At 34.9% G+C, this 17490-nt stretch overlaps 1 protein-coding gene across 1 annotated transcript in view; it reads right to left on the bottom strand.

Annotated features, from left to right (window-relative positions):
- pitpnm3 (PITPNM family member 3) overlaps positions 1-17490 on the bottom strand; it is a 121581-nt gene that overhangs the window by 86758 nt on the left and 17333 nt on the right. Inside the window, exon 2 of the mRNA XM_073817883.1 lies at positions 11739-11834. Coding sequence (XP_073673984.1) covers positions 11739-11834 — 96 coding nt within the window. The remainder of the gene's footprint in view (positions 1-11738; positions 11835-17490) is intronic.

Genomic DNA, 17490 nt, shown 5'->3' with positions numbered 1-17490 from the left:
GTCAGCTGCATCTGCAGTTTTCAAAATTTGATGATGGAAATGCCTTTTGCCTTGCATATAACATAAACTGATTTTATTCGTTAGAGTTATAGTACTAAATTTAATTTAATTTGATGTTAAAATACATTCTCTAATCTCACTACTGTTTGTTTATGGGCAGGTTATGGAGTTCCCCTGGCGAACAGAAACCCAACACCGGCTCCGATTCCAGCAAGTTGAATACACTTAAATTAAAATAAATGTTACATTTTCTACTTCTAAAATGTTTGTTGAACGAGTTTAAATGTGTTTAATATTGTAAACTAGGCTGTACTCACCTAAATAAATTAAATGAGTCTAATATTTTTGTCCATGGGTGTTCTTGCCTAATAATAAATGTTCATCTTTTGATAACTGCTGTTGCCTTTATAATTCTGTGTGTGATTTTTCAATTTCCAGCCTATTTTGAAGTCAGCAATATAATTTTTAAACAATAGTTGACTCAGGGTGTGTTCACACCTGTCATGTTTGGTTTGATTAAAATTCTGGTGCGATTGCTCTGTTAGTGCGTTTCATTTGAGTAAGTATGAACGCTGCTATCCGAACCCTGGTGCACACCAAACAAGCGGATTGAGACCGCTAAAGAGATGAGTCTCGATCCACTTCCAAACAAACTCTGGTGCGGTTCGAATGAAATATGGACGCAACACAGACCAAATACTTCTAAACGAACCAAATACAGGAAGTAATGACAAGATGCGACACTATAAGACATGATTTCATGGTGTATCCAAAACAAAACGAGCAGAGGGCAAACGTGGAGCAACGTGGAGGTGACAACAATGAGCGTGCTTAGTCCAGCAGACGGCATTTCATGTAATTGGCTTAAAGCGGTGATCAGTGGATAGGTAACGTTACTTTGATGTCATACACCTGCAGTGCCACTTTAAGTCAAACGCACCTTTTCCTTTTTTTGGAGTGTTGTTTAGGTTTGGTATCTTTAGGTTCGCTGTCAAAAACGCCAGTGTGAACGCTAAGCGGACCAGGACCAAATGTATCATTTTCCTTTTTGGTCCGGACCAAATGAACCAAACAAACCAAACTACAAGTGGGAACACACCCTTAAATGAAACAACCCTGTATGTTAAATATGTAGCCAAACCAGCTGGGCCAAAATAACCAATCCTGTGTCCTGTCCAATATTTTTTTGTTAATATGTTAAAATATGTTATATAATCTCACTACTGTTTGTTTATGGGCAGGTTATGGAGTCAGTCACGGCATCTTTCATTTAAGTAAGTATGAACGCTGCCATCCAAACCCTGGTGCACACCAAACAAGCGGACTGAGACCGCTATAAAGATGGGTCTCAGTCTGCTACCAAACAAACTCAGTGCGGTTTGAATTAAATATGGACGCAACATGGACCAAATACTTCTAAACGAACCGAAAACAGGAAGTAATGACAAGATGTGATGCTATGAGACCTGATTTCACAAAGGGAACAAGCGCTGTATCCAAAGCAAAATGAGCAGAGGGCCAATGTGGAGCAACAAGGAAGTAAAGTGCCTTTTATGAGCTCTTTGTGAGTTTGCAGGTGGTGACAATAAAATCATATGCGCGCAAAATGAGTGGGCTTAGCTCAGCAGACAGCATTAAGTGTATTCCACATAAAGCGGCGGATCAGCAGACCGTTCACTGAATGGGTAACGTTACTTTGATGTCCTACACCCGCAGCACCGCTCGAATGCGAATGCACCATTTCCTTTTGTTTGGAGTGTTCCTTGAGTTCAGTCACGAAATTTACATCATTCAACCTGACCAATCAGTTTGTGAACATATCACTATACCTTTAGTTTCCGTATCTTTAGGTTCGCTGTCAAAAATGGCAGTGTGAACGCTCAGCGGACCAGGACCAAATGTATCAATTTCCTTTTTGGTCCAGACCAAATGAACCAAACAAACCGAGCTACAAGTGTGAACATACCCTTAAATAAAACATTACCATGTTGGATAAAAACATTTAACCCAACCAGCTGGGTCAAAATAATCCATCATGTGTTCTGTCCAATATTTACCCAGTAAGTTAATACCCAATAGTAAATACAGTAAGTTATCATGCAAACCTGTGGTTGTGTGGAGAATTTTACCAAAGTTTAGAAGATTTAATTTATAAGCTATTACTATAGTAAAAATGAATCAACCAGTTAGCTGAATTAAATTAACCCAAAATGTGTTCTGTCCTATATTCACCCAGTCCTAGGGTTAAAAAAAAAAACAATTTGAGCCTTTTTTAGCCCAGTGTTTTTTAGAGTGCAGTCCCCATTCACTTAAATATTGAAATAAAATGCAAACCTATAGTCAGCTTCATTAAAAGTTAAAAGTAGGAAAACAAGCAATCATTTTTCACATATTTTGCCCGACTGAGACTTTTTTCCATAACAAGGATATGACCATAGATGCCTGTGGCTGTCAAGAGGCAAAGAACATAAGACAGCGTTGTCTGTCTGACACAGTTTCAGGAAAACAGGCTTTTCCTGGAAAATCTTTTAAATGGAGGCCCATATTTGGTTATGAAAATCACACGCCTTGACCTTCTTCCAAACACTGGGGTTTAAAACTGCAACACAAATACTGAGAAGAAATGGCTTTTCCTTGTGTGATTGGATGTGACACTGTTTTGTAATGAGGATAAAAACCTGGACATGAGTCTATGCCACAATTTAACATTCAACAGACCATTATATATGCAATTACATAGTCTAAATTAAAATAAAAGACAAGCTGTCAACTCACAGATGGCTAATGATATTCATAAAATCATAAAAAGTCTCACTGCTAGGACGCTATTTTCAATTAACGGGTCTTTATATTAAAATTTAAGGTAACACGATTTTGAGCTATGCCTAGAACTTATAAATAGCCAATTTCTTAGTTGATTTGTCAGTGCAGATGAATCTTGCATGCAAAGGGCCCAGGGCTATCCGACTACAAAGAACAATCAATGCAACACAAAAACACTTCAGCTCAAAATGCAAAGCCTGTGTAGGTAATGCTAATCAATTAGTATTAAGAGTCAGAATGAATGACTGCGAATGCATACAGCAATCTGTCTCCAGCTGAAATTTGCCATTTTAAACGAGTCCGATCTTATTCCAGGCTGTACAAATGGGGTCTGTTTAAGCACACTCTGACAAATCTCATTACTCAAATGCACACGCTCCAATAACAAACCTGAATTAACCTCCTTAGACATTTGCCAACGTGTCAGTTAAAAATGATTCTGAATGCACTCATTCATAATCAAAACAGTTTTGTCCTTAAGGACCCCATGACAACACTTAACCAGCACAGCGTTGAAGTATTTCCTATTAAAAGTTGTTTTACATGGTTACCCGCCTCAAGTTGCATTCTCTCCATGATGCGACTTAAAGGAGATCAACCCAGCGGATATGAGAGGCATGGACAGGGCAAGTGAGAGTCTGACACGCGTGAAAAGGGGCTCATGTGTCACGGAGGTGAAGGCAGGCTGACAAAGCTGGAACCGTGATGAGCCTCAATTTCCCCGCCACTCTGTGCTCTGATCATCTGTAGTGTGCGCTGACTGACAGGGGTCAATCTCACAGGTCAGTGAAGAGGAGTCAACAACAGCCACAGTATCCACACAGACCCACAGAGACGTACATTCACACACACAACCCCTGTGATTTCACAAACACACCTCTGCAGTGTCGCTCACACAAAAAGCCATTAAGTTCGCACTCCAAGCCCGAGCCAAAACACTTGACTGTGACTCTCCTGACAAAAGTGATTGCTAAGCAAACACTCAGCCACTAGAAAACAACATTTATGAGCACAACATTTCTTTTGTCATTTCTGAAAGAGTCCTCACAGGTCAAAACAAGTCTGCTGTGGAGACAATTATCGACAATGATTTGAATCATGACAAGTTTAAAGGGATACAGTAGTTCACCAAAAAAATAATACAAAAATAATTTGTTCATCTTTGGAACAGCGCACATGCTTGGTACTCTCCAAAATGGCGCTATAGGTGAGAATTGTTGAATAAAGTTGTTTTCGATTTTTTTTGCACACAAAAAGTATTCTCTTAGCATTATAAAATTACGGTTGAACCACTGATGTCGCATGGACTATTTTGTCGTTGTTCTTGGTACCTTTCTGGACCTTGAACGTGGTAGCACCCTTGCTGTATGGAGGGTCCGAAAGCTCAAAGGGTTTCATCAAAAATATCTAGAGATGCACCGACTGCAATTTTCCTTTCAAATTCCGTTTTTTTTGTAAAGTGTGACCTGCCGATATTGTTTCTTGCTGAACGATATTGTTTATACATTTTTTAACTAAACAAAAGAAATTATTAAACATTACAATTCTCCCAATTAAAAGTTAGAGATGTTCTCTCACTTAAACAGCTCTCAAAAAAGTGGACTGTGATTGCAAAGAGGTAGAAATAACAATTAACTGAAAAGGAGTTGCTGTATATACAAAACAGATGTCATTTCCCACTTTATTTTTTTTCCCTAACCTCATTAAATGTGTCATCTTTCACATCAAATTCTTACACTGCATCAATTAATTTGGTTATAATAACAAGAAACTGTAGAGTTACTATTCAAATTAAATCAGTATCAAAAAACTTTTCATTTTTTATTTCCACTGCAGAGGAAAACGGAAGCTGGAAGTGACAGAAATAGCATTAGATTTACACAGACTGTTTGATGAAACTGATATAAATGTGACCCTGGACCACAAAACCAGTCTTAAGTAGCACAGGTATATTTGTAGCAACAGGCAAAAATACTTTATATGTGTCAAAATTATTTTTCTATTATGCCAAAAAAACATTAGGATATAAGTACAGATCATGTTCCATGAAGATATTTTGTAAATTTCCTACCGTAAATAAATCAAAACTTAATTTCTGATTACTAATATGCATCGCTAAGAACTAAGAACTAAGAACTTCATTTGGACAACTTTAAAGGTAATTTTCTCAATATTTTTTTATTTGTTTTGCACCCTCAGAATCCAGATTTTCAAATAGTTGTATCTCGGCCAAATACTGACAAATCATACATCAATGGAAATCTTATTTTTTCAATCTTAATTTAGAAAAAATGGCCCTTACAACTGGTTTTGTGGTTCAGGGTCACAAATCATTTAATAAGATTAATGTTTTAAATATCTTTTAAACATACAAATAAGAAATGTTAGGGAAAAAATGCAATAATACTTTTAAATATAAAACCGAACCACCAGTAGGTGGCGGCAAATGAAGGTTTTAATGAGTGAGTCATTTAGTCATTAATTCAACCGATTTGTTCATATTGCTAATTCATGCAGAATTGAGGCAAGTGAAATGGGTAACCCAAGTTACTCACTGGTTCATTTAGTAACGAAACACTGTTGTGTTGCTCGGAGACACACAACAGTTCTGTGGCTTTGACTGGAACTATTTGTCAACAAAACTGAGCAAAAATCAACCATGTGTCTAAAATGTAACAACGTGTCCTAACTACACGCTACGTGACAAGATTCCAGCGACAAGCAACTAATGTATAAAGAAATACATTTTTGTTTTCTTTGTGCACAAAAAATATTCTCGGAGCTTCATAAAATTACTGTTGAACTACTGATGTCACAATGACTATTTTAACAATGTCCTTACTACATTCCTGAGCCTTGAATTTGGTAGTTGTGTTGCAGACTATATGCAGGGTCAGAAAACCCTCGGATTTCATAAAAAAAATCTTAATTTGTGCTCCGAAGATAAACGAAGGTCTTGTTTGGAACGACATGAGGGTGAGTAATTAATGACAGAGTTTTCATTTTTGTAAAAAAAAAAAAATCCTTAAAAAGGCATCTCTCATGCTCACAAAGGCTGCATTTACTTAATTAAAAATACAGTAAAAAACAGTAATATTGTGAAATATTTATTACAATTTAAAATAAAAAATTCTATTTTAATATATTTTAAAATGTAATTTATTCTGTGATGGCAAAGCTGAATTTTCAGCATCATTACTTAGTCTTCAGTGTCACCTGATCCTTCAGAAATCATTCTAAAATGCTGATTTTCGGCCTTAAGAAACATTTCTCATTCTCACTGTTGAAAACGGTTTCATGTTTTTGTTTAAACATTGTTTTTCAGGATTATCTTATGAATAGAAAGCTCAAAAGAACAACATTTATTTGAAATAGAAATATTTTGTAACATTATAAATGTATCCACTGCTACTCAATTTTAATGTCCTTACAGAATGAAATAGTTTTTCAAAAAAAAAGGAACCCAATCTTTTGAACAGTAATTGAATTTAAATTGATCCATCCATCACACTAAAAGGAAGTAAGCAAAAAAAAACATTTTTATTTATAACTAAATTATATCTAATTCATTCCTAATACACAAAATGAGAGTTTAAATATATTTAGAAAGATAAGAACATATTGTATTCTCTGAAAAGTTTGGCAATCACTGTCATAGTCCTTGGTAAACAACTTAGTGTTGGTCCCTCTGTGCCTCCAGCCTTGGTTATCCTCTCAGCATATTCCCTATAATGCACTGTGACAGTATAATAACATTTCTTCAAAGTCCCTTTAAGGCAAGTCATTTCAGTCAGTGGTCATCTTGGTAATGCGCTTGGGCAGTTATTTTCTGCGTGGGCAACAGTGAAACCATAGTGTTCTAGAATAAACAAACCCTGTCTTATAATCATTCAAGAGTAATGCCAATACAAAACATTTATTTAGACAGCTCCTATATTGAGCATCATGATATCTCCCTTTTATTTTTCTATTACTGGTCATGCTAACTCTTCTCTAAACTGAGAAAAAAAACTGTAGTGCATTTAACACAAATGCAAGTTCATCTAAACGAAGCCTAATGATGGAGTATAATAATAAAAAATAAAAAAAAAAACAGCCAAAAACACATTGGGGAACTATCTGGCATGTTCCCCATTCCATCCCGCTGTAACATCTGGACTTTAATTGAGGTTCTGTGTTGTGTGGTAAAACGGGGGGCTCATTAAGAATGAATGAGAAATGTGTCTCATGAAAGTTAGATGTGGAAACATGCAGGATACTGATTACATTATACACTGCTACAACCCACTCATAGGTTTTTACTAATGTGGGGGAGACAGAGCTCATAGAGACTGGGAATAAATTATAGAGCAGAATAATTTCATCTTGAACACCAAAACAATCAAAGTTACTCATTTGGAGAAGTGAGTCAAGAGGCGATGTGATCTAGTTCGCACTTCTAATGGAAAATCCCATGTTTTAGTCACACCTCCATTCAATGACCAAATGTTAGCAGCTGTGCTGGGACCTGACTGCCACAGATTTGAGAAGGAAAAAAAACGGCAAGAAACTGGCCACATCTGTTTATCTGCTCATTTACATGCTCCATTCACATTTGACGTCACATGGACTGAAAACTGACCTCTATTTAATTTACTGTTTATTTTCCTAATACACGTTCCTCAACATATTCCATATGATTCAACTGTGCATGTTTTCTAAATACAAACATTCTGTCATATTTTTTTCATTAAACATCCAGTTTGAAATAAGTCTATGGAATATGGAAGCCCGTTTTAGCCGCAATTGAGAAATAAATATGATTCTACTTAGTATCTCATTATATTGAGAAACTTATTGAGTTAATAAGTAATAATATTTAGAGGAAAAAAATCTTGTTATAATGAGAAACTTGTATAATGATGAGAAGTATTCTCATAATAATGACTTAATTTCTCGTTAAAATGCCTTAGTTTCTCGTAATAATGAGAAACGTTCTCGTAATAATGACTCAGTTTTGTTATAATGACTTTCTCGTTGACTTAGTTTCTCATTATAATGACAAACTTTCTCATAATAATGAATTAATCTTCCATAAAAATGACTTAGTTTCTCGTAACAATGAGAAACTTGCTTGAAATAAAGAGTTAGTTTCTCATAATAATGACTTAATTTATCATAAAAATGACTTCATCTTTGGTAAAAATTACTTTGTTTCTCGAAAGAATAAGAAACACTCATAATAATGACTTAGTTTCTCGTAATTATGACTTAATTTTTTCGTTAAAACTGACTTAGTTTCTCATAAAAATTAGAAAAAACACTTATAATAATGACTTAGTTTCTCGTAATATTGAGAAAAAACACTTATAATAATGACTTAGTTTCTCGTAATAATGAGAAAAAACACTTATAATAATGACTTATGTAGTGCATGGAGCCCATCAGACATGAAATAACTAGTTATATTCCTTAAACAACTTCTCCCCCGATCTGCGATTAACACCTATTTGCCGGAGCCAGGCCTCAGGTTTCTATCCAACTCATCCCCCCACCATCAAGATAAGACTCTTTACAGCCTACAGGAATGCAGGGAGATACACTTTCCTTATTCAGACATACAGTCCCACATACAGTTATATAGAAATGTACACGTATCAATGTGTTACCTTTTCTTATATTGTTGTTTCTGTTATGTATGTCTCAGAGGTCGCGTTAACCGTGACGATTTCCTGTGAGTTAAACTACTTTCCCTGACTGAAATGTATGTTTTAAATAACTAATTTCATTCTATTCACTGGTCAAAAAGACCTGGTGGAGATTTACAGTGCACATGTGATGAGAGAAACATAGTCTCATACATGTACACACACATATTGATCATTTTAAATTCTTTGAGCTAACAAATTCCTACACTTAGTTTCTCGTAATAATGACTTAGTTTCTCGTTGACTTAATTTCTCGTAATAATGAGTTAGTTTCTCTTAATAATGACTTAATTTTTCGTAAAAATTAATTAGTTTCTCATTATGACTTAATTTCTCGTTGACTTAGTTTCTCATTGACTTGGTTTCTCATAATAATGAGTTAGTTTCTCATAATGACTTAATCTTTCATAAAAATCACTTTGTTTTTTCATAATAATGAGAAACACTCATAATAATGACTTACTTTCTCATAATAATGACTTAGTTTCTCATAATAATGACAGTTTCTTTTAATAGTGAGTTAGTTTCTCGTAATAATGACTTAATTTTCGTAAAAATTACTTTGTTGCTCGTAATAATGACTTAATTTCTCATTGACTTTGTTTCTTGTAATAATGAGAAACTTTCTCAGAATAATGACTTATTTTATTGTATCATTATCATAATAATGAGAAACACTCATAATAATGAATTAGTTTCTCATAGTAATGACTCAATTTCTAGTAATAATGAGAAACACTTATAATAATGACTTAGTTTCTCGTAATAATGACTTAATTTCTCGTAATAATGACTTAGTTTCTCGTAAAAATGAGAAACTTCCTCGTAATAATGACTTAATTTCTCGTTGACTTTGTTTCTTGTAATAATGAGAAACCTTTTCAGAATAATGACTTATTTTATCGTAATAATGATGAGAAACACTCATAATAATAACTTAGTTTCTTGTAATAATCACTTAATTTCTTGTAACAAAGACTTAATTTCTCATAATGACTTAGTTTCCCATAATGAGAAACTTTCTCGCAATAATGACTTAATCTCTTGCTGAATTAGTTTCTCATAAAAATGACTTAATTTCTCATAATAATGACTTAGTTTCTCGTACTAATGACTTAGTTTCTTGTATTAATGACTTAGTTTCTCATAATAATGAGTTAATTTCTCTTAATAATGAAACAATTTCTAGTAATAATGTTAGTTTCTCATAATAATGACTTAATTTCTTGTAATAATGATGTAATTTCTCATTATAATGACTTAGTTTCTCGTAATAATGACTTAGTTTCTCGTAAAAATGAGAAACTTCCTCGTAATAATGACTTAATTTCTCGTTGACTTTGTTTCTTGTAATAATGAGAAACCTTTTCAGAATAATGACTTATTTTATCGTAATAATGACTTAATTTTTCATGACTTATTTTTTCTCGTAATGATGAGAAACACTCATAATAATAACTTAGTTTCTTGTAATAATGACTTAATTTCTTGTAACAAAGACTTAATTTCTCATAATGACTTAGTTTCTCGTAATGAGAAACTTTCTCGCAATAATGACTTAATTTCTTGCTGAATTAGATTCTCATAAAAATGACTTAATTTCTCATAATAATGAGTTAATTTCTCTTAATAATGAAACACTTTCTAGTAATAATGTTAGTTTCTCATTATAATGACTTAATTTTTCATAATGACTTTGTTTCTCATAATAATGACTTAGTTTTTTGTAATAATGATGTAATTTCTCATTATAATGACTTAGTTTCTTGTAATAATAATGTCATTTCTCATAATAATGACTTATTTTATCGTAATAATGACTTAATTTTTCATGACTTATTTTTTCTCGTAATAATGAGAAACACTCATAATAATGACTTAATTTCTTGTAACAAAGACTTAATTTCTCATAATGACTTAGTTTCTCGTAATGAGAAAGTTTCTCGCAATAATGACTTCATTTCTTGCTGAATTAGTTTCTCATAAAAATGACTTAATTTCTCATAATAATGACTTAGTTTCTCGTACTAATGACTTAGTTTCTTGTATTAATGACTTAGTTTCTCGTACTACTGACTTAGTTTCTCATAATAATGAGTTAATTTCTCTTAATAATGAAACACTTTCTAGTAATAATGTTAGTTTTTCATAATAATGACTTAATTTCTTGTAATAATGATGTAATTTCTCATAATAATGACTTAGTTTTTTGTAATAATGATGTAATTTCTCATTATAATGACTTAATTTCTCGTGATAATTACTTAGTTTCTCATAACAATGACTTAGTTTCTCATATTAATGAAAAACCTTTTCGTAATGACTTTGTTTATCATTTGACATTCTCATAATAAGAGAAAACAAGTCATTATTACAAGAAAGTTTCTCATGATTACGTGATTTTTATCTGAATATTATTACTTTTTAACTCATCATTACAAGAAAGTTTCTCAATAAAATGAGATAAGTCATACTTATGAGAACGTTTCTCATTATTATGACTTGCAGAATCATATTTTTTCTCAACTGTGGCGGAAACAGGCTTCCATTTAAGTCACATTAGCGAAAACAAAATGGGCTGTGATGAGTAGGAAACTTGCTGTCCCTGCACAGTAAGTTGCTTTGGATAATAGCGTCAGCTAAATGTAAATGCTTCCTATAGGAAAAGATTATGGATAGGTGCAATGCTGAGGAAGCTAAAGTGAAGCCCAGTCAATTTAGATTAGGATTTTTTTTAAAGGTGGCATTTTGCTGAAGACGCAAATCTTGAGCTGTTTATTGTATGGGCCTCGACTGGCTCGCTGGTGCAGGGACACTTACTGTATGAGCACTTATGGCTGCCAGTTTTCATCATGTTGATTGTAAAGACTTGTTATTTGAACCCTATTACAAGCAAAAGTATAAAGTAATGTTAAATCAAGGCTCGGTACATGATAGTTTAGAGGACAGACTACACTCTTCAATCACATCAGGTCCAAAATAACAGACAGCCACAGTTTAGCATTTGCGTTCATCAGGAAAAAGGTCTACAAATCTATTCCACACAAGTTTACAGCTTTTTTTAGAGCATACTTTAGAGGAATACATCCATAATGATGTGAGGCACCTGTAATAGAAAGCATATGATGGACATTAAAGGAGAGAGAGAAGGAGAGAGAGTAGAGCACAGATGCTGAAGAGCTGAAGCCATCAGGTTATTACAAAGGGTTGGAAATAAGTGACACTTACCCCGGGCATCAAAAAACTCATCATCTGAGCTGTCAACAGATTCCTGGGCGATGTTCTGCATGCGCCAGTGGGAAGCGCTGAGCTTACGGAGGGTCGCTAAGGGGAGAACATGAAAAAGATACGATCAAACCAAAGGTCACAAGTGCTGCATGCAATTACTGAGCATTGTGTGACTAATTAATTAGACATGCATGATGACAGCGTTATTTAATATTATGACGTGAAAGCATCCAAAGGAATGGAACGGTTGGGAATTAATTAATTAAAAAGCATGTTTTTTAATTAAGACTGAATGTAATGCAGAACTCAAAGTGTAAAAACTGAGATTCAGAAATCAAAATGAGAGTGCAGATCATATTTAAGAAAACTCTTCAAAAGGTTGTTTCTAACCTTTTGATCTAAAAGTTCAAATGCTCAAATGCTTGAAATTAGTCAGACATACATACACATACGCACATTAAAGGGATAGTTCACCCAAAAATGAAAATTCTGTCATTAATTACTTGCCCTCATGTCGTTCCAAACCTGTAAGACCTTCATTCATCTTCAGAACACAAATTACGATATTTTTGATGAAATTTGAGAGCTTTCTAACCCTGCATAGACCGCAATGCAACTGACACGTTCAAGGCCCAGAAAGGTAGTAAGGACATATAAGTCCTTTTTTTGTTCTGAACAGTTCTTTAGAAAAAAGTTTCAACAAATTCTTTGGTTTTTCAGCATTTTTGTGTATTTGAACCCTTTCCAACAATGACGGTATGATTTTGAGATCAATCTTTTCACCCTGAGGACAACTGAGTGACTCATATGCAACAATTACAGAAGGTTTGAATGTTTACTGATGCTTCATTAGGAAACACGATGCATTCAGAGCCAGGGGTGTAAACTTTTGAATAGAATAAGATGTGTACATATTTCTTATTTGACCAAACCCTGATCTTTAAATTCAAAAAGCATCATGTTTCCTTCTGGAGCATCAGTGAGCGTTTGAACCTTCTGTAATAGTTGCATATATGTCCCTCAGTTGTCCTCAATGTGAAAAGATGGATCTCAAAATCATACAGTCATTGTTGGAAAGGGTTCAAAAATGCTGAATTTTTTTTTCTCAAGACAGCGGGCAGTTTACCTGTTCAAGACAAACAAGGGACTCAGGAACAACTATCACAAAAAAAAAAAAAACAGCTGTGGATCATTCAGGTAACAATACGGTATTAAGAATCAAGTGTATGTAAACTTTTGAACAGGGTCATTTTTATACATTTAACTATTATTTTTTCTTGTGGACTATATGTAAATGTCTTTTATGTGAAATAACTTACTCAGATCAGTACTAAATAAAAAATAACATGCATTTTGTATGATCCCTCTTATTTTGGTAAAATAATTAACATTTTGAAGATTCTGCATTGACTTCAACTATATATATAATTCTATTTTAATTCTACACTCATTCAGTTGTTGGTATTGAAAAGCACTGTGAGGTGTCTCAGGCTTATCTTTAAGAGAGCTTTAAACAAAAACTCTTCCTAGAAAAACTCTTTTCAACGTCAAAATCCAATGGCTGAAGACAGAATACTTGTCAGCTCTGTGTTATGCTAGTAAGGCAGGTGGTGTAACTTCTTTTTGTTGCTGTGAAGATGACAGCGAGGAGCAAACGGCAAAGATCTAAATTATATTCTGTCTTTCACACAAGATGGTTCTCCCAGCGAATTATGACAGCTACTATATTACCCAACTTCGCACAAATCATTAGTACTGACAGCATAAAAATCACCTTCTCCAAATTATTTCCAACTAATGACGTGCTCACGAAGCATAGTCACAATAATCTGGGCCTTTTGGAACAACTTGTTCTAATAATCATTGAAGCCTTGGGCTGTTTAAATCTAAAGTTAATAACTTTCTAATCTAATGACAGATAGCGGCAATAATGCAAATTACAAATCAGCGCAAGTCAAACGAAAGTTATCCTCTCCCAATCATATTAAATTGGCCATGATTTAATAATTATAGATCTGCGTCATTGTGAGTGAACATATAGCGATGGAGATTTTTGATGCTTTATAGCTTGGCAAATTGCCTCTTTACTCAAAGTATTAAATCACTTTGCATAATAAGTAATGTAAATCTAGTAATTCACACAACCAGGCTTAGTGAGCTCACTGCTGCATTCAGAAGGCTTAAAATCAAAGCGCACTGAAACAAACACAACAAAGAAATCCAACTGTAATCACTTAAACAATTTCATTTCATATTGATTCATTTAGCAGATGCGACTTACAAATGAATACAAACCACAAGGGATTAATCATGAAGAACCAATCTCAGCAGTGCCACACAAAATGATTTTGCCCATTTGGTTGGCATTACTCGAAAAGTGTCACCTAAGCTGTCAGGTCTCTACTCCCTGCTGTCTTGTACCTGGACCATTCACATGATCCTGCTCGCTCTGCTGAAATAAGGACACTCACCTTCTATTACTGGGGTTTGGTGAGGCTCCACTGTTTTCATTCTCCCTTTGACTGCTGAACCCCACATCACCATGCAGGATTTAATGAGCTTTTCATCTCTACCGCAAAGCCAGCAGGTCAAATGTTGGCACTTTTAATGCGCCCAATGGAGATGAGTATCTCAGCCTTCTAAGTTTTCAATTATTATCACAACACATTTGACAGCGGCTTTAACAGAAATCTGCTTTTTCTTTGCTGAGGGCTGCCAGACAACATCTAGAGATAAGTCACCATATAAGCCACCACAGACTTTCATGAAAAGTTCAAAAGTGTAAGTGCAAATAGACATATTCTAGTTTCACTGTATAAGAACAGCAGTATTTTCTTTGCAATAATATTAGCTAGATGCTATTTATACTACTTGGTGCAAGTGGCAGATATGTGCACCTCAGTATTGTAGTACATTATAAAACATGTGCAATAATAACGTATTGAGTGTAAATTATCATTAAGGGTTCAAGCGTGTAGTGCTGAAACCCTACTGTATTTGTCAGAATGGCAAAGGATCAGCAATCTCAATGTAAAACTGATTGGGCAGACCAAGCGGTAAGTCGTAGAGACTTGAAACTTGGAAGGATGGTAGTACTCACATCGTCTACAACAGGGGTTTTCAAATCTGTCCTGGAGCCTCCCCTGCCCTGCACATTTTGTATGTCTCCCTTATTAGGCACACCCAATTCAGGTCTTGCAGTCTCTACTAATGAGCTGATGATTTGAATCAGGTGTATTAGATTAGAGAGACAAGCAAAATGTGCAGGGCAGGGGAGGCTCCAGGACAGGTTTGAAAACCCCTGGTCTACAACATCACCAAGGCTTGCCCCATATGGCCTGATGGGGGCGCTACAGCGGTCAAAACTGTGAAATTGCTCGCAACTCCTAAACTGTTCATTGCAGGCTCAAGAGTCTTATGCTATTGGATTCCTTGGCTCATGTCAGACAAAATAAACTCCTAGGATTTGTCCGTCACCACGGCAAAATTGTCGGGTATTTAGCATTTTTTGAAAGAACTGCTTTTGTAAACTAGTCCTAGGTTTTTCACCAGATCAAACCAAACCACTGCAGGAAGAATCTTTAGAGAGTGTATATCAATAATTATTAAAAAAGTTGAACTTTCGACTCTCTGTCGCAAAGGGATGCCAAAATATTTAAAAGGCGCAGGGCCGTTTTTACTAAAATGGCTATAACTTTTGAATGAAACTCACAATGCATATGTTCAAGCTGAATCTGAGGTAATGTGAAAAAAAGTTGTGGAGCTTGGCCACTTGGTGGTGCTATAATAGGGAACAAATTTCGTCCAAAAATATCCATAACTATGCACCCATTTGTCTTACCGACATGAAAATCAGTATGCGCATTCTTGGTCCAAAATGCCACAAGTAGACATTTGTGTATCTCAAAAAACATGGCCGCCTTAGGCAGATGACCTTTTTAGCTCCTATTAGAAAAGCTTAAAGTGATAGTTCACCCAAAAATGAAAATTTGATGTTTATCTGCTTACCCCCAGGGCATCCAAGATGTAGGTGATTTTGTTTCTTCAGTAGAACACAAACAAATATGTTTAACTCAAACTGTTGCAGTCTGTCAGTCATGTAATGGCAGCAATGGGATCCACTGCTTTGAGAGTCAAAAAAACATACACAGACAAAACCAAAGTACACCCTGAGGCTCGTGACAATACATTGAGGTTTTAATACACAAAACGATTGGTGACGCGTCAACGAGCTCTGGCATAGTAGTCGGTAAAAAGTCAACACTCCCGGATGAGTTTGCGCAAGGAAACATAATCTTTTAGTTTTTAATCAGTTGCACAAGTATCCTTTAATCAGGATAAGCACAAGTAATTACTAATGAACTATCCCTTTAACGAGGCCGATATAAACTCGGCTCGAACTTTTAAAGAAATTAGCCACTGAGATGCGACATCGCATTTTTCAAGGGCATAAACGATTGTATACACAAACGACAGATCCCTTTATTCTGAACAACTTTGCCTCTAGAACCACTGCTGTCAATCAAACTGTTTGTTAAATGGTTAAGAAAATGTAAAAAACCTACTAAACTAGTCCTAGTTTTTTCACTCAATCTGGGAAAAAATACTAGTGCAATTCTCGGGACTCCCTAGGCCAATTAATAGCTGAAAATGTTAAAATTTACCCGAACTGCACCGGGTGTGTGTTCTGGTGTGTGTGTGTGTGTGTGTGTTCACTACTGTGTGTTTGCACTTGGATGGGTTAAATTCCGAGTATGGGTCACCATACTTGGCCTCACGTCACGTCCTTTCCTTTCCTTCCTTTAGAAAAGGGGCCTGTCCAAAAATGCCCAAAAGCCCATAAAGCCTAAACAAAAACTCAAAACTTCACAAAACCTGGTGAGCACATGCGACAGGTGATTCTAAACAAGCATGCAAAGTTTTAAGGAGATCGGACCACAGCTGGAATTATAACAGTCATAAATGTTAAAAAAAAAAAGAACATATTTCTATGGTAAGTTACCTGTATTTGCCAAAAATGTTTCATTTTAAATCATTTTAAATCTATTTTTATATGTGCTTAAATGCCTTAAAGCATTTGAACCCCGTTAATCAGTGCTTACAGCTATATTTTTATTAATATTATTAAATAAACCCTGCCTTATTGGGAGAATAAATCCCTCCCTACACCTAACCCTAACCGATAAACACCTGTGACTTTTTAATTACTTCCAATCTGAAAAGGGAGAAGAACAAGTTCGGCAAAAGGCGGATTCAAACTGTTCAGCAGTCGTCTTTTGTAATGTTGACTAGCCCAACCACATGTTTGTGGGTAGAGTTAAGTAAACATTACATAATTTGTTTGTGAGATATTTCATTTGAAATGTGTGCTTACTGCTTATGCTACATTTCCTTAAAATAAATGCCACCTTGTATGATTTTTTTTTTGTTACATCTTAACATTTTAAAATATGGCTTAAGTGGCCACATTCTTGGGGCCACTGCATACCACATTGTGATCAAAACAGTATAAACAGTGAAGAAAGGTTTACCAGCTCAATTAGTGGTTTCTATAAATGACAGTAATCAAATTTAGAGCAGCCAAACACACATACAGAATCTTGTTTTAAATACTTTGATGGAGATTAAATGCTTTTCCCTTTGGGACACAAGAGGCCAGGGGGGAATGTTTCATTAATGCAGTCTAAACATTGAGAAATGGCTTTTAAAGCTTGGTAAATAGATTTACAGGAGAAGATAAAGAGGTGCAGAT

This window comes from Garra rufa, chromosome 14, assembly GCF_049309525.1.
Source record: "Garra rufa chromosome 14, GarRuf1.0, whole genome shotgun sequence".
In the NCBI taxonomy this organism is placed as follows: domain Eukaryota; kingdom Metazoa; phylum Chordata; class Actinopteri; order Cypriniformes; family Cyprinidae; genus Garra; species Garra rufa.
The sequence above is the reverse complement of the archived record's forward strand: the minus strand, read 5'-3'. Positions and strand labels throughout refer to the sequence as shown.